General features: G+C 50.5%; 8 protein-coding genes across 8 annotated transcripts; 3 read left to right on the top strand and 5 right to left on the bottom strand.

Moving 5' to 3' along the window:
* Window positions 1-306: 306 nt before the first annotated feature.
* Window positions 307-2,338, top strand: NECHADRAFT_101807 (uncharacterized protein; the record flags this gene model as incomplete). Its single annotated transcript, XM_003039972.1, has 3 exons — window positions 307-568; window positions 631-2,091; window positions 2,143-2,338. The coding sequence occupies 3 exons, from the start codon at window positions 307-309 to the stop codon at window positions 2,205-2,207; spliced, it is 1,788 nt and encodes a 595-aa protein (XP_003040018.1). The 3' UTR covers window positions 2,208-2,338.
* Window positions 2,339-2,397: 59 nt separating this feature from the next.
* Window positions 2,398-3,804, bottom strand: NECHADRAFT_85636 (uncharacterized protein; the record flags this gene model as incomplete). Its single annotated transcript, XM_003039773.1, has 1 exon — window positions 2,398-3,804. One exon carries the CDS (start codon window positions 3,802-3,804, stop codon window positions 2,398-2,400), a length of 1,407 nt encoding a protein of 468 aa, XP_003039819.1.
* Window positions 3,805-5,620: 1,816 nt separating this feature from the next.
* Window positions 5,621-7,508, bottom strand: NECHADRAFT_101806 (uncharacterized protein; the record flags this gene model as incomplete). Its single annotated transcript, XM_003039772.1, has 5 exons — window positions 6,346-7,508; window positions 6,188-6,244; window positions 6,031-6,135; window positions 5,857-5,952; window positions 5,621-5,681 (listed from the first exon to the last, which is right to left on the bottom strand). Exons 1-5 carry the CDS (start codon window positions 7,440-7,442, stop codon window positions 5,621-5,623), a joined length of 1,416 nt encoding a protein of 471 aa, XP_003039818.1. The 5' UTR covers window positions 7,443-7,508.
* Window positions 7,509-8,329: 821 nt separating this feature from the next.
* NECHADRAFT_50171 (uncharacterized protein) lies at window positions 8,330-9,040 on the bottom strand (the record flags this gene model as incomplete). The annotated part of the gene is made up of 1 exon (XM_003039771.1): window positions 8,330-9,040. One exon carries the CDS (start codon window positions 9,038-9,040, stop codon window positions 8,330-8,332), a length of 711 nt encoding a protein of 236 aa, XP_003039817.1.
* Window positions 9,041-9,564: 524 nt separating this feature from the next.
* On the bottom strand, window positions 9,565-12,061 carry NECHADRAFT_85633 (uncharacterized protein; the record flags this gene model as incomplete). The annotated part of the gene is made up of 4 exons (XM_003039770.1): window positions 9,565-10,672; window positions 10,719-10,882; window positions 11,083-11,911; window positions 12,003-12,061. 4 exons carry the CDS (start codon window positions 12,059-12,061, stop codon window positions 9,565-9,567), a joined length of 2,160 nt encoding a protein of 719 aa, XP_003039816.1.
* An 863-nt stretch (window positions 12,062-12,924) lies between these two features.
* Window positions 12,925-13,821, top strand: NECHADRAFT_50491 (uncharacterized protein; the record flags this gene model as incomplete). The annotated part of the gene is made up of 1 exon (XM_003039971.1): window positions 12,925-13,821. The coding sequence occupies one exon, from the start codon at window positions 12,925-12,927 to the stop codon at window positions 13,819-13,821; it is 897 nt and encodes a 298-aa protein (XP_003040017.1).
* Window positions 13,822-15,801: 1,980 nt separating this feature from the next.
* NECHADRAFT_85631 (uncharacterized protein) lies at window positions 15,802-17,263 on the top strand (the record flags this gene model as incomplete). Its single annotated transcript, XM_003039970.1, has 2 exons — window positions 15,802-16,181; window positions 16,231-17,263. 2 exons carry the CDS (start codon window positions 15,802-15,804, stop codon window positions 17,261-17,263), a joined length of 1,413 nt encoding a protein of 470 aa, XP_003040016.1.
* Window positions 17,264-17,726: 463 nt separating this feature from the next.
* On the bottom strand, window positions 17,727-22,787 carry NECHADRAFT_85630 (uncharacterized protein; the record flags this gene model as incomplete). The annotated part of the gene is made up of 8 exons (XM_003039769.1): window positions 17,727-18,502; window positions 18,549-18,696; window positions 18,741-19,129; window positions 19,183-19,868; window positions 20,215-20,642; window positions 20,709-21,999; window positions 22,068-22,242; window positions 22,301-22,787. 8 exons carry the CDS (start codon window positions 22,785-22,787, stop codon window positions 17,727-17,729), a joined length of 4,380 nt encoding a protein of 1,459 aa, XP_003039815.1.
* Window positions 22,788-22,806: the final 19 nt, after the last annotated feature.

Here is a 22,806-nt window from a genome sequence, read left to right as displayed (position 1 = left end):
TTGTTAATGCATGTTTATCCTTGCATAAGGAGTCATGACCTAACGGCCTGGTACATGTCTCGCTCCCACCAAGCCCTGTAGGCCCCAGCCTGATCAACTCCCCATGCCCAGCACCAGGAAAAGGCGTCCCATTTCCTCCTGTTCTTTTTTCCATTTCAACCTGCTTTCTTTTACCGAGGGCCGAAAAACCTGCTTCATTTTTTGCCACTCAAAGAGATTAATTGTTCTTTTCAACCTGTCTTACGAAATCGGCCTGACCAAACTCGAGTCAATCCTCCCACTTGTTACTGCTGTCTCTGCACAGACATGGCATCCACACGTACTGTTACTGCGAGTCGATACCCTGCTCACTCTTCGAAACCGAAAAGGTTGAGGATATCCAAGGACAAGTTGAATATGCGGGACGAGATAATCGTAGCCGGAGATGAAAGCGACGCAAAGCGTCTACCATCACGAGAGCCACGGTCGTCGCCGTCGGAGCCATGTCTCGACGAGATTACGATACCACTGCCCGAGTCCACAGGGACCAGTGACAGACAAACAATACCGCCCGATGGGGACGATGCGTGTAAGATGGAACCATTTGTTGCAATTGTCGCGGATGCTGATCGTTGAGCTTGAGTGCTCCAGTATCTGAGTATGATCTCCTCTGCCCTGGCGATATAGATCGGGGTGCACCGATGCCTCCTCCAGGATGGCCAGAGGATGGCCAGACGAGGTGGAATACTTTTCAGAGACAAATACCTTTGTACACATCCGTGTTCGGTCGCAACCAGCTAGAGCGTCCGAGTTCCTTCACGCGCCTCTTTGTCAGCGACGGTTCACATCATGACGACGCTTCCAGCGTAGACTCCCGTCAAGATGATATCAAACCTATCCTCCCACTACAAACTCGTGTTCTTGGTACGACCAAAAGAGTATCAATTCCATCGAGGCGAGGCCCGAAGCAAGCATCGGTCGGCAAATCCTCCAGGCGAAGCCGCAAGGGCGCATCTCGCGATGATCACGACCAAGAGGGGGATTGCCTCATGGGCGAAGCTGATGCCCCCAAGAAGCAAGAGGACAATGGCCCTTGGGTGTGTCCGTTTTTTAGAAAGGACCCAACTCGCCATATGGACTGCATAACCCTGACACTAAACCGCATCCAAGATGTCAAGCAACATCTTACTCGACGACACACGGCTGAGTTGTACTGCTCGAGATGCTTTCAAGAGTTTCAGCTCCATCAGGATTGGGAAGAACATACTCAACGCTGGGACTGCCCGAAGCGGCCTTGTCCGCCTCACCGAGTCACGCCACAAGCCCAGGACCGTCTCAAGGTCCGTGTCGATAGGACAATGACTGCTACAAAGCAGTGGTATGAGATCTGGAAGATTCTGTTTGAGGATGAGAAACCGCCACATAGCCCTCAGCAGGGCAGTGTGATTGGGGAGGTGATTAGCATCATTCGTGATTGCTGGAACGAAGAGAGCGGCCAGATTCTGTCTGAGCTTGCTAGAAGCGAAGGAATATCTGAGAGTGAGGCTGGTGTTCTTGGGATGCTTCTTCCCAGACTTCTCAACCGGATCCAAGATCGAGTTGACCCTCCGCAGCGTGACTCTGGGGTGTCTGATACCCCTTCTAACACAGACAGCAGCACCACCTACATTACTGAACAGACGGGACAAACTCTTGATATGGGAAGCTCAGCGTTTCTTGCGCCGACCAGCGACTATAGTGCTACTCCCAAGCTATCCAAAAGTCCTTCGCCCACGACTCCTGTCTTGTTAAGCATCTCGGACTCGAATTTCCAACCGTTGATGAAACTAGAACAGTTTGGCTGTGATCCATCCTCGCAAGAGGATTCTTTCGACCAGATGATGGAGCAGCCGTACACGACCTCGGCTGACAATGACGACCTCGCCGCCATGACCTTTAGCGGCCAGCTCGAAGGGAACTGTCTGGAAAGCCGAGGAATTCAACCTGGATTCGGCTACATGGATCCTATGCTGGGGTTCCCTTGGACGGCAGACTCGGCCTTTGGGCCCAGTGCTCTTACACCGGAACAATATCCCAACAACATCGACATGTATGAAGGGAATGATGTGACTGGTGAGTTGGTGCTGCCGCAGCCATTTGATTATCCTAACGCCAGAGGCGCAGATCTGCCACCCATGGCGAATCAACCCTTGAAGCAGAGTTGTCAGGGTGATGCCAACATACGTTAAACCAAACTCGAGGGGTTTATCTACCCAGGAAACAGGCCTGAATATGAAGTGTGTGGAATAGACGAGGGCATATATCACAGGAATTCCGTAAGATTCAGATTGGATTTTAATAATATATCTATACCCGTGTTTACTCAAAACCAGATCAAAGGTAACGAAGCTCGACCAGTCTACTTTGGGACCTCAGAGTCTATACTTCAAAAGGGCTCCAAAAGAGGCCATCAGCGTCCCACAGCTTCTTGACCTCTCTCAGCTCCGCCAACCTCTCCTTGTCAAACATTTCTTCCAAGTTGATTCCAAATCGCAAGTTGTTGGGAAAACTCCTCGGAACAGTCCCTGGATCACCCTTTCTGAGTTCAGCGACGGTATCGTCCATGAACCCAGTGAGGGCAGCCATTGTCTTCTCCTTCTCACAGATGGTGACAATCTGGGCGGAAATATCCCTGTTCCGACCCTCGATGAACTTGGCAGAACCTGAATTTCCTAGGCCAAGCTCTGTTGGCTTCGTGCTGTTGAGTGAAGAAAGCGCCAGTGGGCTCTTTTGAGAATCAGGATATTTGGTCGTGACTGAAAGCCATAGCTGGAAAGCTTTCTTGATGACTTCAGTGTTTGTCTTTTCCAGACGGCAAGAAGCAATCGCCTTGTGCCCACCGTGTGTGTTGAGCGGATCAAGCTTGTCATTGATGTTTTCCATGGGAACGAACAGCGTGTTCGCCATGACAGCCTTGCTTACCACGTCTTCCTGGAATAACAAGGCGGCGTGCTTCTCAGCTTCTTCGGTAGGACCAAAGTATGAATATCCCAAGACGAGGATGGGGGCTCCGGCTGCTGGTGTACCCGGTGGGCTGCGCATACCCAGGAGGGTGATGCTCGCGGCCGGGGGAGGACGTAGAAGATTCAGGAACAACTGTGCAGCTGTGTCGATGGCTGCTACCGGAAACACAAGCGATCGAGTCCAAACTTTGCCTTCTGGCAGGTTGAGGTCGGCGATAGCATAGGCAGATGTCTCGATGGACGTGATGACTGCCAACCCGTGACCCGCTCCGCAGAGAGCATTGAAGAGTGTAAGCTCCTTTCCTGTTGATAAAGAGCTGACCTCAATGATGTCCCCTCCAGCAGTAACGATGCGGAACGAAACGACAACATCAGCCATCCATCCGTGAAGACCGTTCAACGGCGTGTTGCCTCCTCCAATCACGCACCCCACGACTCCAACGGCATTGGAGTTGGGAAGGGGAGTGTAGTAACCCTCTTTAGCCAAGGTCTTGGACAACTCCCCGGTAACAACACCACCGCCAACTCGGACTGTTCCTTTCTCCTTATTCAAGTCGATGGTTTTGAACTCTTTCATGTCCAGGTATAGCGTCTTGGGGCTCACAGTGACAAAGGTGCCGTGGCCTCCGCCGCTGGCTACGACGCTAAGGTTGTTGGTTTTGGCAACCTGAAGAGCGGCCTGGACATCTTCCTCGGTCTTGGGTGTGAGGATCAAAGCAGGTCGCTCAATGTTGGTGTCAGACCAACGCGACGGCCTTTCGGAAGACACGTCCGAGTTGACGAGGTGCCTGACAGAGTCAAGTCCTGAAAGCGTGGTTGCCATATTTGCAAAGGATGGCGTTGTGCAAGGAGTTGAGATGAAAGAATGGTTGGAAGAGCTCGAATTTCTTGGCAGAGAAGAGACGATTGGTAATTATATGGACTCTGACGGGCCGTGGCTCAGCGACTAAAATCTGACGTCAGGTTGTCGAGGTTGCAACGCAGACGATATCGCTTACTAGGTCTTTGTCAACCATCATCATCTTTCTATTTATATGCCTCAGATCGATGACTTGTCAGGAGTCTCTTCGGTTGTGTACCGCTTCTCACATCGTTGCCGCCCCTACATTCAGGAAATCGACCACCATCGATCATCCTCCTACGCATGTTAGGGGCCTATGGATAGCCCATGTGCCATATGTTGCCTTTGGGCCAGTAACAAAGAAACAGCTACTGTAGATCGAACGGCGGGACGGGTATTGCTTCTGCTCGATGAACTCAATTGCTGTGAGATCGTTGCATGGTGTTTGCATAGCACCGTTTCGAATCCGACTCTGTGGTACACACTGTTCAAGTCAGGGTTTAGAAGAATAAAATAAAATGTGGGACGGAGAAAACACTCGATTCACATTGTTGGGCTCGGAGCCGAAGGCTGTAGTTTGAAGTAGTGTTGAGTTGGTGGTTATGTTTGAGCATCTCAATGAAATGGAGGAGGGGTCTGGGATCGCTTCGGTGTTTGAAACATTCAAAGGTCTTTGGAAAGAAGACCCCAAATTCCTCTTCTTCGGAGGCTTTATTAACTGACTTCAAGGCTGTTTCGTGGAGGACGGGTAGTGTAGAGAGCAGCCATTCTCATATCTAGCGAACAGGGACAATCGATATAGTTCTAGATGTAGCGGTAGGAAACCTGATAGCAGGGCCAACACGAAAGACAAGAATGTAATTTCAATTAGTCATGCTACCGGAAGGTGTGGAGGTATGTGCCAATCTCGGCGGCCGAAGCGTCTGGATATCCCAAGACAGCGAGGGTGATGGATCGAGTAAGGAGATACTCCATAGCGGGCACACTCTTGTTGACCTCTTGATGAAATCAATTCGCCAGCCACTCTGGGCCAGAGCAACAGGTCTTGTCTCTATTCCCGGTCATTCTGTTGGTGTATTGACTCGACTTCTCATCAGCTCAAGCGGTTGTTTGTTGAAGTTTTCACAAGATCCCAGCGACGAATTGTGTCATAGAAGAGAGAAATATGAGAGAGCATATTCGGCTTCTAATTATTTTCATTCTTTTAAAGGATTTGGACCCCACTCTAGAGCACCCTTCTAGAGTGTCTCACTCCCCTTCTTGCAGATATAGAGAGTGGTCTAAGTATTGAACACACACTATCCCTACTGTTCTGAAAAGATTCTATGTGTGGCCGGTATTGACACAGCTAGCAAAAGATATAGAAAGCTCTCTAGGTTTGCAAACCGGCGCATGTAGGCTAAATACGCTGGGCGAAGGCTTCAATGTGGTATGGCTCACTGTACGTGTAGACGGTGGGATGGCTGGTTAGTGAACTGCTTCTGAGTATCGAGTTTTACAACAAAAAAGCAATTTAGTGAAGGGCGCCCAAGTCAAGCGACTTAGAGACCTATTCCGACCAATCCAGTCGCCCGGGGGTTGGTATGTGCTCACAATCCTAGCATAGTAGTAAGGTTACCGTTGGGCTACATACTTGTTACTTCCTTTTGAATCCTCATATTACATGAAAGTACTGTCCCTGATGCCGCTTTGGTTGTCTCTAGTTGTCTGATATTCAAAGTGACTGAAGTCGACAACGATTGGCTATTACTGTGTTGTGTTGATCCTCAAGAGACATGAAACTGCCGCATCTAGATATTTACTCTCGAGGTCGGGTGTTAACAGTGGCAGTTAAGGGGTAGGACTCCTTGAAGTTGCCGCTAGGATCTGTGGTTGTAGGCCAGATATGTTAATAAACACACCCCATATATATATGCAAAAGGAGTTCCTAGTGAATTCCTGTTGAAATGTTTGATGATTCTTGGAAAGCTCTCATAGTTGCTGGGCTTCCCGGAGACTTCCCTTTAGACTCAATTAAGAGACTTCGTGGCATACCTATCCCACTGTATTAGCATTGAGATATGACGCTGTGAAGTTTTGATATTGGTTGTGATCTTTGTTATAGTTGAAGCCCGGCCCTTGATGGGATAACTGAGCGAATAGATAGTGGCATACCTATCGTGTATCACTAGATCTCATGGCCAGAGTTCTGGCGCTGTAGAAACCTACTGAGTGGTACCACCTAGCTGGTGTTGCTCTGAGGACTCTGAAGCACAGAGGCTCTGAGTATCACACCGCCCTGGCGTTGATTTGGAATGAAGGAGCTCGACATACCTGCGATAATTCCAGAGCACGATTAAACATCCACTGTATATGGCACACGTACGTCGTGCTTAAGAAGAGAAAAACGATATTCCAATTAAGTTCCTCCTTACAAAAGAGACTATATAAATATACTTCAGCAAAGCATTCTATCATCAGTCATAATCGATATCCGTGTATTCCCAATCCCTCCCTTCACAGCAGCCTCACTGACGCCCATACCGTCTAATTATTTCCTGGAGTACATCCTCCAATACCAGCTCGCACAATGCCTCATGTGCATCCTCCTCATCATCATCCTCCCCGAGCAACTTGCGGCTCTCCAGGAACCTGGAGACGCTGCGTCGGCCCTTTGCCGCCCAGTAATCTCGGGCCATGGAAACAGCTTTTCCACATCCCTTATCTAGGTACGGAGAAGGAGAACGGTCCGAGGCGGGAAACACAGTGGCATAGATGCGTCTCCAGCGCTTTGCCTCACCGAGATAAACCCGGTCTCTTCTTTTCAACTTGGACTTTTGGTAAAAGTTGATGCCGTCGATAGGCTGTAGGTCACGAAGCTCACACTTCCTCTCCAAGATGTGAGAATCCCTGCTAGACAGACTATCAAAAGTCTTGGAGCAGATAGGACAGTAGGGTGGCTTCATGTGGTTGCGCCAAATATGGCGGATAACGTCTTCATTAGACTGCAGGTCGTGGTGCAGTAAACAATCTTGATATTTGGCCGGGTTGGCAACGTAGAGTGGGCAGGCTAGGTGAAAGTACCCAGTCGGGGGGTCGACAACTACGAACCCGTCGTCGCTGTCTTCACCCTCCTGCCAGTGTGATGTCCGGAGTCTTTTCCGGGGTGGCAACCTGTCGTCAGGCGGCGAAACGTATCGAGTAGTTTTCATCCAGCGTTCGAGAGAATCTAGGATGGATTGTACCAGTTCCGGTCTGATATCCTGGAACCGGTGGTTTTGGGGCAAAACGTATGCAGGGACAGCGCCTCGCCAGCCATGCTTGCCCTCGCATGAGCTGTCATCTGAGTCGCTGGCACTGGAGGATGAACTGCTATCCAGTTCGTCGTCGGAACTGGACCAGTCCGAGCTTTGGAAACGTTGGTTGCGGGCAGGGGTCCTGGGTTGTCCGGACCGCTCCCGTTTAATGCCAGCTGAGTTGGCAGGTGGCGATGTTTGAGATGATTCGCGTGAAGGACCTGATACAGGTCTGTACGGAATCTGGTAGATGGCAGATGCTGGTTGGTTGTCAGGTTCGTTCTTTGGAGTTTGCGGTCGACCAGGGGAGCCGTTCCCCCGGCAGGACATAATCCGCCGGGCCATGATGTTTAGATGAAGCTACTGCAGGGGCTTCCTGGGAGAAGAGGTAGAGAGCCATGCAAATTGATGAGTTGAGCGGTTCGGGCCGAGCTTAAACGTCCAGTAGCCTCTGTATTTGAAGTCGTGTCTTCCCTCGCATTTGCGGACAAAAAGCTGCTGCACACCACACCTGTGCGATACGGGGCTGGGGTGATGCTCGCGTCGTCGACCAATAAGACGCGACAATGGGTTGTTCCTCTGCCGATTTCAACCACAGGTGTGACGTTCAGTGCCGGAGTTAAAATAAGGCTGATGGGTGGAATGACTGTTCATAGTACGGTTCACTGCAATTTAAAAGAAGAGAACACCCGTGAAAGTTCTGCGTGATACTGTAGCCGCGCGGTTCAACACCACAGCTGTGTAGGTGTGTATGACGATTGTAGTCAGTTCCCCGCGACTGTGGCTCCCTGAGTAAATGACTCCCGCGCCTTGACCAGATGACTTGCATCGGCAGCGCCCGAGATTCTGCGGGAGCGGGATCCAGGCTTCCATCATGTGACCCTTTGCAAGACTCACGCCGAGTGACTATGGCCAAAGGGCACTAGGCATGCAGGACTTTCGGCGTACGTGAGAAACGACTTTGGTCCATACAGTTTATTTAAAGTCAGCCTGGTCCTGCGAACCAATTCACAACTTGAAGAATATGCCCCCAAGTAGAAAAAAAAATGGCTAGTTGCCCGGGTAGATAATAATGGTTGTTCAGCTCTCGGTCAAGGGGGTCAGGCAGAAATGCAAACACCACAGCTGCGCGCATACACGGCTTATCTGAGACTAGTTTCAAAATGACAATAACAAGCCACAACTGATGAGTCGCCCTCCTGAGCTGGGGGTGACCGTTCGATCACTGGCTCTCACTGCTCAGACTTGCGGCCCCCAAGGGGAAAGGAAAAGTCAGGCGCGTCGAGTTGCTCAATCTCCAACACCTCCTTGACGCCCTGCAGCTTCTCAAGTGCTTTGCCGTGCTTGTGCAGAGCAGGATACACAGTTTCAACGTCCACCTCGAGCTCAAGTATCCATCGGTAAAAGATGTACAAGGTAAAGTCAACCACCGTCAAAGCATTGCCAACTGCAAACTCTTTGCCTTGAAGTTTGCTGTCAATTCTGGCATACGCTTCGTCAACGGCCTCTCTACCCTTGGCGCGGATACCGTCGAAAGTAGCAGGATCATTGCTGAAACGTCCAGGTCTTCTCATCATGCCGTAGGCTCGACCGTGCACAGTTCCTGAAAGCCAAGCGAGCCACTCGGTGACTCTAGCTTTGTCAAGAGCTGTGACGCCTAAAAGACCCTCGTCGGGGATGAGAGAGGAGATGTAGCCCACCACGGCAGGCAACTCGGTGATGACCTCCTCGTCGACGACAAGTGCAGGGACATAGCCCATGTGGTGGACTTTCCGATACTCGGCATTTGTGAAGCTTCCGTCTGCTGCTTCGAACCCATCAAGGCCGCTTCGCATTCGAATGGCTGAGAAGGGGATCTTGTAGTGTAGGAGAAGAGCATGAGGAATGAGGGCACAAGACCCGTTGAATCGATAAAGGGTAAGTTTGGGGATGTTGGTAGTCATGTTTATGGATTAGCTGTGTAGTGTCTTGAGTGTAGTTGCGATATGTGAGCAGTGCATGGCTTAGTTCTGGTCCCTACATGAGACACAACCTCTTATACGTGTCCACTCAGCCCTTGGTGATGTCGTGTTCTCAACGTCATTCGCGCCCTTGGTCGGACAGATTCATGTAGCGCTGACAAATGGCTTGGATTGTGTCACAAAATACCATGGCCTTAGGCAACGGTACATTGAACCGAATGCGGCACGAAGGATTTCACGACCATAGCGCGAGAAATGGGTCTTGGCATCTGACGTTGATATACTGTGCTTTGAACTACTCATCATAAATAACGTAGAAAACAAGATATCACGAGACTGTTGTAGGGAATTGTTGATACAATTACCACCTAACTTTTCTCAGATAATGGGTGTTGAGTGCAATGGCAAGGAGCCTCACTTTCATTCCATAGGCATCAAACACAATCCCACAAAACACCAAGGAGACATCAGCAAACTTGCTTAAAGGGGTATCAATTCATATTTAATCAACTAGCCGCAGCTACAGGCTGCAAAACTGGAGCCACATCATCACTCAACTCCCACCTCCTGCTCCCTTGAGGAAGCAGAGCGTTGAACCTCGCCATCCACCCTTCAGCAACGCATCTGCAAAGCGGTATACTATGCAGTGCAGCTGTACCACCAGACTGTATCCAACTCTCCAGCTGAGCCGTGCTCTGCAGATTTGTCGGGTCTACCCCAACGTTTATGTGACTCAGGCTTGGAACGCAGTTGCAGGCATGCTCAGAGAACATGAGCCATGTCCAGACTACGAGTGCGCTCATGGAGATGGCGAGATATGCTATGGGATCTATGGATTGTGTTTGGGGTTCGTTTGTTTGGATGTCGGCTTCGCATCCGCGTAGCACGCTAACGGCGTGGAGGAGGGCCCGTCTGCTCTCTGAAGTTGCAGCCCATGCGTTGAGTTGGGCTTGATGCTTCTGTATTCGTAATGACTTGGAGGAATCCTCTCCAGTTCCTTGAGCAGAGAACCTCGCAACTGTGTTCATGATGCGTATGTCGGAATAGAGCTGCATCCCTTGAAGGTGATACGTCATCATGCAGTCCGAGACAAGGCATTTAATATGGTTCATCGCCGCCACCTTGGCTCGTTGTGGTTCCTCGTCGTATTTACCAACATAGGCAAAGAAGGGAAACTCTTCAATCTGATCAGTATGGAAGCACTGTGTGCACTGATGAGAGATGCGCTCTAGATCTGCTTTCCATGTCTCAAGTTGCCAAGCGAGCGAAGTGAGTGAATTCGGCATTGGCCTTCCGGCTTCGGTGGTTCGTCGCACGATCTGAGTGTGGTTCCATATTCCAGGAAGTAGCCCGCATAGAGCTAGGTGGACGTCTTCGAGAAGCACGAGGGACTTTGCTTGGGAGTTTGGGTTGCTGATGACTTCGGAGAGCTTGAATCCCACGCGATCGGTTGGTTCCTGTGAAAGCCGTCTAAAGAAGACGTTCAAGCCGTATGCGTTCCATAGAGAAAAGGTCGAAGGCATTGTCGCGTCGATTTCTTCTCGGTGTAGGGCTGAGGGTTGGCCGCGGGCCATTGAGAGGTATACGTCGATTTTGAATAAAGCAACGATGAGTCTAAACAGTCAGCAAATGGCCGTAAGAGGCTAAGAAGGATACTCACCTCTTCCATCGTTCGCGGATTGTTTGTAACCAAGGGATGAATGTGCCTGGAAAATGAACTCGTTGCTCATATGCTGCGCTTTCACAGACAAAGAACTCCATCTCTCTCATGTATACAACAAGCATCCCGCGTAATAATGTTGCCCTTGCAACCAACTTTTCGCTCTGTGGCACTCAGTTAGCATCTGACCAGTGAGAGCAGTGGAGATTGTACGAACCCCGTAGTAAAAGGCAAATATGATATTGAGAACAATACCTTGGAATACATCCATCGGCCAAGGTTCTTCCAAGTTATGCCGGGGCCGGGGATTTGACTAGGGCTGTTAGATGCTGGTGGTTCCTCCAGTGAGATAGACACAACTTACAATCCACTCAAAGAAACGTTCCATCAAGACCTCATGCAGTCTCAGCACAGGCTCAGCCATCCCATCAGGGTTCTTTAACCATGAACTTATCATGACAACAGAGACCGACACAACAAGTGCATGGTCCATGGGAAAGAATGACGGCGCATGGAGTATCGGCCAGCTATCGTGGAATCGATCAAAGAATTCTTTTGAACTCGCCTCCATCCAATCCTTGTCGACGCTAGACATGCGGGTACTACCGTCGATAGAGATTTCCCCAGATGCCAGCTCACCAGCAATTCTCTTTAGTCCGGCCGTCAATTCGTCTTCTTTTGGGCTTGATTGCAGTGTCGTTCTCATATTGGCAGCAGCCGAAGCAAAAGCCTCTCGAAATCCGATAGCCGCTGCGGGAGAAGAAGAGGTTGGGGAATTTGAAGGCGAGGCATTGCTTTTGGATGTCTTGCCGTCGCTGCTGCTTTTTGATACAAGCTTGTATGTGCAGCTGATGCCTCTCTTGGCACAGAGCGTGCACTGGATACCTCCATCGCACTTTGTCTTGTTTGCGTGACAGGCATCGCAAGCTCGACCGCGTCTAGGATCTGGAGCCGCTGGCATGTCATGGCGTGTCAGGTGACGACGGAGCAGGTCACTTAGAAAAGTCAGCACAAAAGAAGACTCCGGGGCGGTCGGGGAGTTAACTGACTTTCGTGTAAACGACCGTTGGCATACGGAGCATACAAAGTTCCGCTCTCCGTGGGTGGCTTGATGCCGTCGAAGATGCTCCTTCCTGATAAAGCCTTTTCCACAGTGGCAGACATGACGAGTGGGAGGTTGCTCGGCTGATGATCTGGCGAAAATGTGTCAGCTTGGACGTGTGTAGGATTGTTGACATCGGAGATCCCACATCAAGAGATGTCATGATGGAAAGATAGACTCACCTATTTTCAGAGTATAACTCCTGAGTGCTCCCCTGAGAAACATCCAGAGCGGATGCCATACTGGGTGACGGTGAATGCCAGTGAGAGTGACCCGAGTGGGATTGATCAATCAAATCACGCAAGAATGGGATAGCAAGCGAGTAGCGAAAAAAGCTATGTAATACAAAAAAGAGGATCGAATGTAAAGGGCCTCCCGCAAGTTTATCCCACACCGAGACGCGCAAACTTGGTGGTATCCCGACTTGGTAATCCTGTCGGTGGGAGGGCGGGATGACCGGGATGCGAGTGGGATGCGAGTGGGATCGGCGACCTCGGGGGTGTTTCTGCGGGATGGGATAATATGGGGAATGGAAGCCACACCACGTACGCTATTGGATTTGATTCGTTGTCGGCTTCTCCGTTGCCCCAGTCACTGAATTGTCATCCCGCTCGGTTATCCCACTCGGCGATCCCACGTCAACGGGATCAATCCCAGTCTCGGGGCCGGAACCAAAACACGGAGTCAAGACGGGATGGACGATCTGGATCTCGGTCTTGAAGGAAGTGCGCGGGTGCGGCTCATGCCTCAAACATGTTCTAGCCGATTCAAGCTCGCGCGAGGCGTTGATCTGATCGGCCAATATTGCCCAGCCGGTCCATCTAGAGTAATTCTCCTGCTATGTAATGGATGTCAAAGTTAAACCCATACCCTAGACGGTTTGTCAAACCTTGAGTAATGTGCCAATGGACGAGAATGGTGTCAACTCACTATCACCTCATGACAAAGCATGTCAATGACGCCGTCGAAGTGCAGATTGAGTATATCAACGATAGATATATAACATGAGACAAGATCTCTTCATCAACAGTCCTTTTGATCATCATCAACCAGCTCAACATACCACCCCACAACCTTAAACACATCCACATCCACGTCCACACCATGTCTGCCATCAAGACTGTCGCCATTGCCGGAGCCTCTGGCGATCTCGGCTCCCACGTCTTCAAGAAGTTTGTCGCTAGCGACTTCACCATCCGAGTCCTTAAGCGCGCCGGCTCCGAGTCCACCTTTCCCGAGGGTACCGATGTCGTCGAGGTCGACTACGCGTCTGTCGAGTCTCTCACCGCCGCGCTTAAGGGCCAGGATGCCGTCGTCTCGACCCTCACCACCCTTGCCGCTGGCGCACAGGACACCCTCATCGAAGCTGCTCTCGCTGCTGGTGTGAAGCGCTTCATTCCCTCCGAATTTGGCTCCAACCTCGATATTCCTAGCGTCCGGGCTCTTCCTCTTTTCAGTTCCAAGGTTGCCATTCAGGAGAAGCTCAAGGCCTTGGCCAAGGAGGACAAGATCACATACACCTTTGTTTACAACTCGGTCTTCCTTGACTGGGGTCTGGCCCACAACTTCTTCATCGACTTTTCCAAGTCCGAAGCCACTCTCATCGACGGCGGCAACGCCGAGTTCAGCACCACCACCCTCTCCAGTGTCGCCGATGCCGTCGTCGGCGTCGTGAGCCACCCCGAAGAGACCAAGAACCGTGTCGTCTACATCCAAGACACCGTCCTCACCCAAAAGAAGGTCCTTGAGCTCGCGAAGAAGGCCAACCCTAACAAGACCTGGACCGTCAAGGAGGCCGTCCTCGACGATCTTATCAACACTGCCAACGAGCGACTTGCCAAGGGTCTGCTCGACTGGGAGACTTTTGGCGCTTACCTTTACCGCGCCATCTACGACCCCACCAGTGTTCCCAAGTTCCCCAAGCTGGACAACGAGCTGCTCGGTCTCAAGGGAAAGACTGATGAGGAGGTTTATGAGCTTATCAAGGCTGCGGCTCAGTAAAAGTGTTTGCTCATTAGCGCTATAGGGTATTAGCATGATAATTATGAATAGTTAAATTTCTCACCATTTGCTCCTTTTTCCGACGTGATGTGCTCTGGACAGCCTCTATTCTTTCGCCATTCGTGAAACCCCGGGAGGACTCAGGCCTTGTAGATGTCCTTGCCTAGTTGTTGTGGAGGATAGAAATGAAGGTCCCTCTGAGGGTTTGGGCACGACATGTCGACAGACCTTCCGGATAAAAGAATTATGCCCACCTGGTTCGATGAGAATTCGCACAGGCCTACAAACCCGAATGCTCAGTTGCCACTAAAAGCCGGATTTAACGGAGTCAACGCTCGATCATGCACGGTCTATTGCCTGATAATGCTAGTTGCGTCGAGGCTTTGCGTCAAGACTATAGTGGACCTCTGGATCTACGCTTGGTTGTTGACTATCCACTCACTCGTATTGAATAGTCGTATTTGAGATAGTGACCTAGATGTTGCAAGAAAACGGCAATGATGAGCTTGTAAAACGGCCTACAGCCATTTCTCTGGTGAGTGTAGAACCTCCGTGTGAGTGATTGAGATAAAACCCAGGAGTTTCGGGACATAAGTGAGGCAGTACAGGCAGCGTGAAACACCTGTCCAGATGTCTTGCAATATGCAGTTAGGTTAGCGATTTGAGCTAAGATCCCGGCAAAGCTCTACCCCTGCCCAGCGGAATCATCAGATCGGACCTGGGTCTTTACTTTGCACTGCAAGGATGGATGTACTACTGGTTATTTTCGGCCTCGGACCCGATCAAGAATGACTAGCGAGATTCACTCATTTTCTTTTCGTGATTGATTGCGCGATTTCGTCTCTAAACGCTGTAACCGGCTGTACAAGCACAACTGCGTGGGTCTGAAAGCCTCCTAGTCGACACCAAGAGGGTTCAATGCATCACAAGATGGCGAAGAAATCCTGGATAACCGATAGTCTAGACAGGGCTTACAAATGCGAAGCGATATTTACCCACAGCAGCTCTGGCAAGCAAACTTCAGAGGCTGCCGTTCCTCTGAATCCTGAATGGCGTCATCTACATAGGGGTGTTGCACCATCGACATCCCACAAACACCTCAGTCCTTATACCCGAACCTTTCCGCCTAGGCAGCATATGCGAATGGAGAACCCCGCAAAAGCATGGTTGAGTTGTCGATGTGCGATCCTTGCCGGGATTGTTATGCTCTCGCGGGGTGAAATGCCGGCGTACATGTCCCGGCATCGCAGGTGAACTTGAAGTTCTTGGCTCAGTCCGTGTTAACTCCGGTGCCGATAGGAGTCATGTTGAAGCTGACGAGATACGCCCTAATGAATTAGATGCGTTCCGCAGTGTTGGTTGCCCTGGATTGATACCCCGTCAGATGGAACCGGTAACGACCGGCCAAGCCTCAAACGGCAACTAAGAAGCATCAAGAAAAGATTCTCCCCAATCAACATCTCCTAAACCTCCATTGACAATCCCCAAGCGAGTTGACCAAGAAAAGGCTAAACCCAAAGTGAGCAGACATCCTGGGGGTTGAGTGATTGATAGGCGAAATAACACCATCGCCATGTGTGGAGACGCCTCGATCTCAGCCCGACACCGGCAGACGACAACCCAAGTCACGTCATCTAGAAAATGCGGGCATGGGATAAGCATCTCGGGCTTGATTCGACAAGAGTCGCCATGACGCCATCCTTCGCGTGGGAGCGCTAGCCGATGCTCGTCGCCGAATTCGACGGGTTGGAACAAAATGCGCCCTCTTCCCACCCGAGGTTGTTTGGAGGGGTGAGGCATTGTTAACTTCTTACGTGTTTGCTCCGAGTCAGAGGAGGGCTTTCTTTTTTTGCTGTAGATCATTGAAAAGGGCGTTACCCCTGGTTTTAGACGTTGTCTTTTTTCCAAGAGTCGATTCGATAATCTCGGCTTATACAACAACTTGATCGCCCTGACGAATAAGCAAACGGTTCGCCCACAATGAGCACGAGTACTTTTGTCACCCTCACACCGGAGCCGGTCCTCGAGGCCAAGTTCCCTCAGCTACAAATACAAGAGACCACACAGAAGGAGGAGCAACAGCCCGCCTCTCAGACTGCCCAGCCATCACCTGCAGCCCAACCTCAGCCAACACAACCTGCCGACCAATCGACGTCGACGGACTCATCAGTGCCATCCCAAATACCCGAGACAACAGATGAACACACCATACCCCCCGCCCAGACAGTCCTATTACTACACGGTGTGAGGCAGCAATATGAAGTGACTCATGGCTACGCTATTCCCGATACCAAGCACGATCATGAGCTATTGGTGCGCACCAATACTATTGGTCTGAACCCTATCGACTGGAAGTCACCGTAAGTAAATGAGCCGAATTCAACTGAAGTCGGTTCTAATTGGTCTTAGGGACTATGGCTTTGGTATCCCCGAGCTCCCCTACATCTCTGGCCGCGAGGCATCAGGCACAGTCGTCCGCGCTCCACTGGGCCCCTCAAGAGTGAAGGTCAACGACAAGGTTATCGTCATCTCCACCGACTACCGAGACCTTCGAAAAGCCACCTACCAGCAGTACGTCGTGGCGTCCGATTTCAACGTTGTGAGGATTCCAAAGGAAATCACTGTCAACCAGGGTGCCACCCTAGGAGTCGCCTTCGTAGCTGCGTCACTGTCACTTGGTGTCTGCCTCGGCGTTGATTTCACCAGTGTTCATGACGGACCTAATGTCCTCAACCTTGTTCGGGAGGTTCCTGAGGAGTCGCTTCCACAGGATATCAGGGGAGAGTGCTTGAATGGTATCCTTCCCGGCGAGGGAGCCAAGCCTGGAGACTGGATTGCCATCTGGGGCGGTTCATCAACTTCAGCTGTTATAGCCGCCCAGCTCGCCCGACTTGTCGGTCTTCGAGTCGCCCTAGTTGTCGACAACGCCAAGCATGGCGTCCGCATCTCCGAGAACCCCGTCCTCCGCCCAGATCTTCTCGTCGATAGCCACGACCCCGAGCGAGCCGTGGCCATTCTCCGTGCCAACACTAAGGGCAAGCTCCGTTTTGGTATTGACACCCGAGGAAAGGATACGGCTGAGATCCTGCTGCGCGCACTGGGACCTGAGGAGCACCGCAAGACTCCTCCTGTCAACTCGCCCCCGAGCACGCCACCCTCTGAGCCGACAGTTCCTGCTCATATCGTGGGCATGAGTGGATTGCCCAAGCAAGCGACTGCGGGAGTGATATTCCACACCATGCCTGTGAAGTTGTACCATGAGGTTCCTGAGGTTGGAGAGGCTCTATCGAGTTGGCTGGAGAGGCTGCTAGCTACCCGTGCGCTTGTACCCCCTAGAATTATTGATGTTGAGGATGGGTTGCATAACGTGAACAAGGGCTTGGATAGGATGAGGAAAGGAGAGATTAGCGGTGGCAAGTTGTTGGTTGATATTGATGCATAAGAAAGTCAGGGTAGATAAAAGTTGAATAAACTCAAGTGTTAATCAAGAGTTCCGACAAAAGCGCTACTTTAAAGCTTACAATACCATATAAAGAGTGAATTTCTTTTTTAATATATACTGATTATTTAGTATTATGACAGGTGAGACTTCTTGGGTCACGGAAAGCTAGGTAGGTAAAATAGTTGTATTGCACTGAACCTTGTGCCAGAATCAAGGGAAAGCCCGTTAATGCGCGGGTCTGAACAAAGCCGCGTAACAAGTATATCAGCGAGTTTATTATAATTAACTATTATACTAGATTGTTTAGGGACATCTAGGTTTCAAATTCTTTTTATACTTAATAAGACTATCCCCCTTTTCCCCCAAGGCATACTACAGCTTTCGCACATACCCTAACCTTATTTAATTAGCCGTCGTTCGCTTAGCCAGTGAGTATAGATATATATACCTACCCTTAGAGCAATTACTTGGAGTTATTAAAAGCCCGGCTGACTTGATCCACACTGTACGTGCTCGCGAAAGAAGGACCTTTACGCGGTTCAAACACCCAGGGATTAAATGGACCATCACTCCGCGCCTCGTTAAGCCACACTTCTAGCATAGTTCCTTTGTCTGGATAACGTTTATCTTTGTTGTCGATGTCTGGATCACGATCATCTCTGCTATCGATGAGGTAGTGACAGAAGTAGTACGCGAGTGATCTGAGGTGTTTGCTGATGCACCTCTCCGTTTGCTGGTGATCCCGCAACGCTTCTGTTGCGGAGGAAGAAACTTGGGGCAAAGTAAACTGTATAGCTGCGTTGCGGGAATTCTCCCCATGCTCTTTAGTTCCAACCTCTGACTGCTGAGTGGGATCGCCGCCGACCCAAGTTCTGGAGTCCAAGTGGTTATAGTCGCAAATTGGGCAAATATTCAGGGGTTGAGGCAAGGGAACACCGCTGCTGCTAGCCAGGCTTCTCAGGTGGTCCTCACTCTTGAAGAGACCCTTGTGTTCAGTCTTCATGTGCTCTAGTAAGCCTTCCTCCGTGCCATGTTCAATAAGGACCTTTCCGTCGTGTGGTAGTGCACACTTCCACAACACAGGATTGTGCAGATGGCGAACCCACATCGTGGTGTGTACTTGTCTCATATGCAGGACCCAAGATGTGCTGTTGGCAAAGAATAGGAGGTTCTTGGCGCAGTGCTGGGAAATGCAAAAATATGGTTGCAAGTCTTGGTCCACATGAGATCTGGTGTTGTCTGTGAGTTTCTCATGCGCATCAGAAATCCCTAGTCACTAACTTACCTCCACTGTTCTCCTTCAAACACGGCGGCGGGATATGTCTTTTTACAAATCGGGCAAATGGCGTTTTCCTGTTCCGCAGCGATGGTAGGGGCTTTGGGGTAATCGACATCTCCAGTCCTCGGGAAGGGTGTATTTTGATATACCTTCTCTTCATTAATAAAAGTATGAAACAATATTCAGTGCTGGGAATACCTTATCTCTCATGTAACTATCCTTTTTCGACTGGAAACGCTTCTCCTCACTGTCGCTCCGTCTCTGTTGTCTTTGGCCCGTCCTACGTTCGTGAAGAATCCGATAATGGCGGTAGAGAATGGAGGCAAAGAGGAGCTTTCTGAGCCCAGGAGAAGAGCATCGAACTTGGTGGTTCACATACTCCTCAAAAATGAGGTCCCTCTTTTCCCCTGCGTATGCAAATATTCGTTCTTGCAAACTCCCCGCCGCACCTCTGTGAATTGCAGAGACGATCTTTTCAAGCCTCTTTAGAGAGCCATCAATGCCGAACAGGGCTATATCTAATGTGCCTAGTGGATCGATTTCGTCTGACACGCCCACTTTCTCGCTGTCTTGTGTAGGCTGCAGTGCTAGATGATTTAGCTCCCGATTCAGTCAGTTATTCCATCATTGGGCCACTTACCAAGTTTAAGATTTAGTCTTAATACCCCAAGCAGTAATTCTACTCGTTGTTGGGTCGCCGCATTCTCTCCCTCATTTGCCAGAAAATTGAGTGGCAGGCGAGGTCTCGAGAAAGAGTTGAAGGCATGCCACCAGGCCCAGAAGCGCTGTTGAGACGACTGAAAAGCGAACTGTTGCGGCCGACTCCCATGGACATACCGCATAAATAGTTCGTCGCATTCACGCGAGATATCGGAAATCCTGGTATGTTCTTGTCGGTCTATGTTCCGCGCTTGGTCTTCCAGGGGATGGCGTCTCGGTAGCGGCAATAAGTCGCCAGGACTGATGTGTGAGCGACTCCCATGGACATACCGTGTGAATAGTTCCTCAAATTCACACGAGATTTCGGAAATCCTGGCCTGTTCTCGTCGGTCCATGTTCCGCGCTTGGTCTTCCCGGTGATGGCGTCTCGGTAGACACAACAAGTCGACAAGACTGATGTGTGAGATGGACGACCAGGGGGTTGAAAATGAGACACATGATCTTCTGACTTGACCTGCAGCCATGCAAGCCTCGTCACCATGATAGGCCAGGCTACTGCTGTCTCCGTCAGTTGTTTCGCCAAGCAGCGCGGGGGCTTTGGCTGGCAGACCGAATCCATCCGACCCCGTTACTTGATTATACCTCCATATGTCCTTACGGCCGAGGCTGGCTTACTGCACTGGAAGAGCCATATTGAGCACAAGCTTAGAATGAGCCAAACCAGGGCTCCTTTGCACTGGTTACAGTGTTATGTGACATTGAGTCTACCATAGGGATTCCAGCACCAGGCAGAGAACCAAGATCTTTCTGACTGTGGCTGCTTGTCTGCCCTTATTCCATTATGCAATTCAGAAGCAATTTGCCAATGTCCCTTCCCTGGCGCTCCCACAATGTCCACGGCTGTAAATAATCATAGCCACCCCGTTCCCCGGCCATCTCTCTAAAGATCCTTCGTATACAGCTCCCAGTGTAGAGAGTTCTCTTTCTATCCATGGTGAGAGTGAGATTATACCTTGAGAACTCAAGGACATTTGCTGCGATCGCAACAGCAATCGGCGTCGCGAAGGAGGTGCCTGTCACGTAGATCTTTTCCTTGTGTTGCTTTCCTTCAGGTGTCCACTCTATTTCGATGTCCTGGCCGAGCGTTGCAAAGTTGTCCCCCATGTGGTCTGGATTAGCATTGATGTTCACGGGAGATCCTAGCCCGTCTGTGGCGTGGATAGCGATGACCCCATTCCTTCGTGCAGGCCAACCCATAAGAGAGTTGCCTCCACGGTTGCCAGCAGCCGCAAACACGATCTTTCTCGAGATCCCCGGGCCCTCGTACGAGGGGTCAATAGCTTGCGTCAGTTCTTCTTCAATGCCCGGATGCTCGTGCTCGACAACAAAGGACATGCTGATGATGTCGACCTGCCAGTTCTGGACGGCCCAGTTGATAGCCTAACAAGTAAGCTTCAATTCGCATCATGCCGGGAGTTGATCCAAAGTGGCATTGGGAAACCATACCTGGCTCACGCAAAATAGCCCTTTTGAATCAATCCTGGACCCCTCTGTGACTTTTGCGACGTATATATCGGCATTTGGGGCATATTTGAGCAGCAACCGGGTCACAATTGTCCCATGCCCGCAATCGTCATCCCAGTCATGAGGGTCTGCCGAAGGCAGAAAATTCCTCCCTCCCTTTATTTTCTTGCCTCTAACGGCAGCTCGGATGCGATCGTCTATCATGCTAGCTCCACTGTCAATGATGGCAATTTTGATCTTTGCCTGGGAGTGAGTATTGTTTTCTGGCGGTTTCATGGGTCGAAGCGGCTTGATATTGAGCTCTAGCCAATCGTCCATCTGCTTCAAAAAGTTCCTGGCAGTTGTTGATGAACTAAAACTGGTTAACCCGCTTGTTTGCCCGTACATAATCATCAGCAGAGGGCTAACTAACTTGATGGTGATGGGGGTTTTGCCGAGTTTGCTGTCATAGTCTAACATCGTTTCTTGACAGACACTGTTGACTGCGAGGTGTTTGCTTAATGCAGAACACCTGGACAGGTTTTGTGGCCTCTCTTTTCCGGCGACTGAACATCCCAAGTTGACCACAATATTTCGATAGATAAAGTCTCGGATTTGGCTGGAGCCACCTCCTCCAGCCGCAGCAATCTTCCCTTCCAGGCTCAAACAGGCTTTGACAGCGGCGACAAAGGCGCTATCCTGAGGTAGGTAGCTTCTCTCGTCTTGGATTGCCATCAAAAGGGTTGTTTGCAACTCAAGACCATGGACTGGCTCTTCGATTCTTTCAAACGCATGGATTTCCATAAGGAGTCGCCCAAAGTGAAGGAGATGAGAGTCGCAAGCAAGTTCGCCCATGTCTCTCGCATTATCCTGCACACTGGGAGTCGACATAACAACCCAAGACAAGTATGGCTTTGTTTTTTCTTCCACAACTCCAGACAAAGGGTTCTTGAGAAAGAAGATGTTCTCAGGGCACCATACAATCTGTCGCCACTCGTCTTGGGAGAGTTGGAGCAAAGAAAGGGCTAGGTTCAGACACAGAGTGGCCCTGTCAAGTGGAAGAAACCTGTTGGGATTATCGGCAGATGGAAACTGACGGTTTAGGCCGGGAGTGTCCAGTAGCTGACCGAGAGACATGGTAGGAGTGGAAATCGATGCATAACAGTCTGCTTCATCCGGTTGGGGCAGGAGGCGACCTCCCTGTCGTTCTTCCAGGAGTATACACAGCCGCTTTTTGGCCTCCTCGCAGTCCCGGATTAGGCCACAACCTGGCTTCGCAGCCTCCAGGATTTCCCTAGAGGCGGGATGTTAGTCGCAAGAAACAGTTTTAAATGATGGCCACATTACTTTGTGATAACGCACCGACTCTCCAGCCACCGACACGGGATCCAGTCAAGTCGTGAAGATAGATAAAAACCGAAGACCCGGTGTGATTGATCTTCGATCTGGTCTCTGAAACCAGTGAGATGTAGACTCACGGTATGACGATGTTTCGACTCGGCGCTGAGATCACAAGGTCCGAGCTGCTTTGTTAGGCCTACATACGTAAGTCACTTTCCTCTCACAGGAACAGAAAGAAAATCGGGCTAACAGACCTGTAAAAAGAAATTGGAGACAGTTTTGAACCCGCGGGTCCAACAATTCCTCGCTCCTGAGCTGGGATTCAGAGTGATCCTGTTCAGGTGTCAAGGCCGGGGACACATTTGCCGGTTCAAGATCATCCAGCATGTCAAAAACCTTGTTATATTCGCCCAATGCCTGCAGCGAAGGAAGGGGACTGGTGTTATTTTGCGCCTCGAGCCCTGAATCATGGTTCTCAATAATCTGGAGCATTTGTTGCTCGACGTTGGGTGGCACCGCACCTCCATGAGATATAGCCAACTGCGCGACATCTACCTCTGCAAATGAGCGCAACGTCTGTGACAATACTTGTGCTGGGAATGAATCTTCCTCGCCTGGCTCCAAGGGCTGGCTCGCATCATCACACGTTTCGACCTCCTTCAGCTGCTGGGCTTGTCTGCGCCCTGTAAAGGCTCCCAGGGCCCTTTTTAGTTCGGCCAACACTCTGTGTTTCGACGGCATGAAGGCGAAGTGAAGTCAA

The sequence above is a fragment of the Fusarium vanettenii genome (assembly GCF_000151355.1).
Source record: "Fusarium vanettenii 77-13-4 chromosome 10 genomic scaffold NECHAsca_82_chr10_2_0, whole genome shotgun sequence".
Classification (NCBI taxonomy): domain Eukaryota; kingdom Fungi; phylum Ascomycota; class Sordariomycetes; order Hypocreales; family Nectriaceae; genus Fusarium; species Fusarium vanettenii.
The sequence above is the reverse complement of the archived record's forward strand: the minus strand, read 5'-3'. Positions and strand labels throughout refer to the sequence as shown.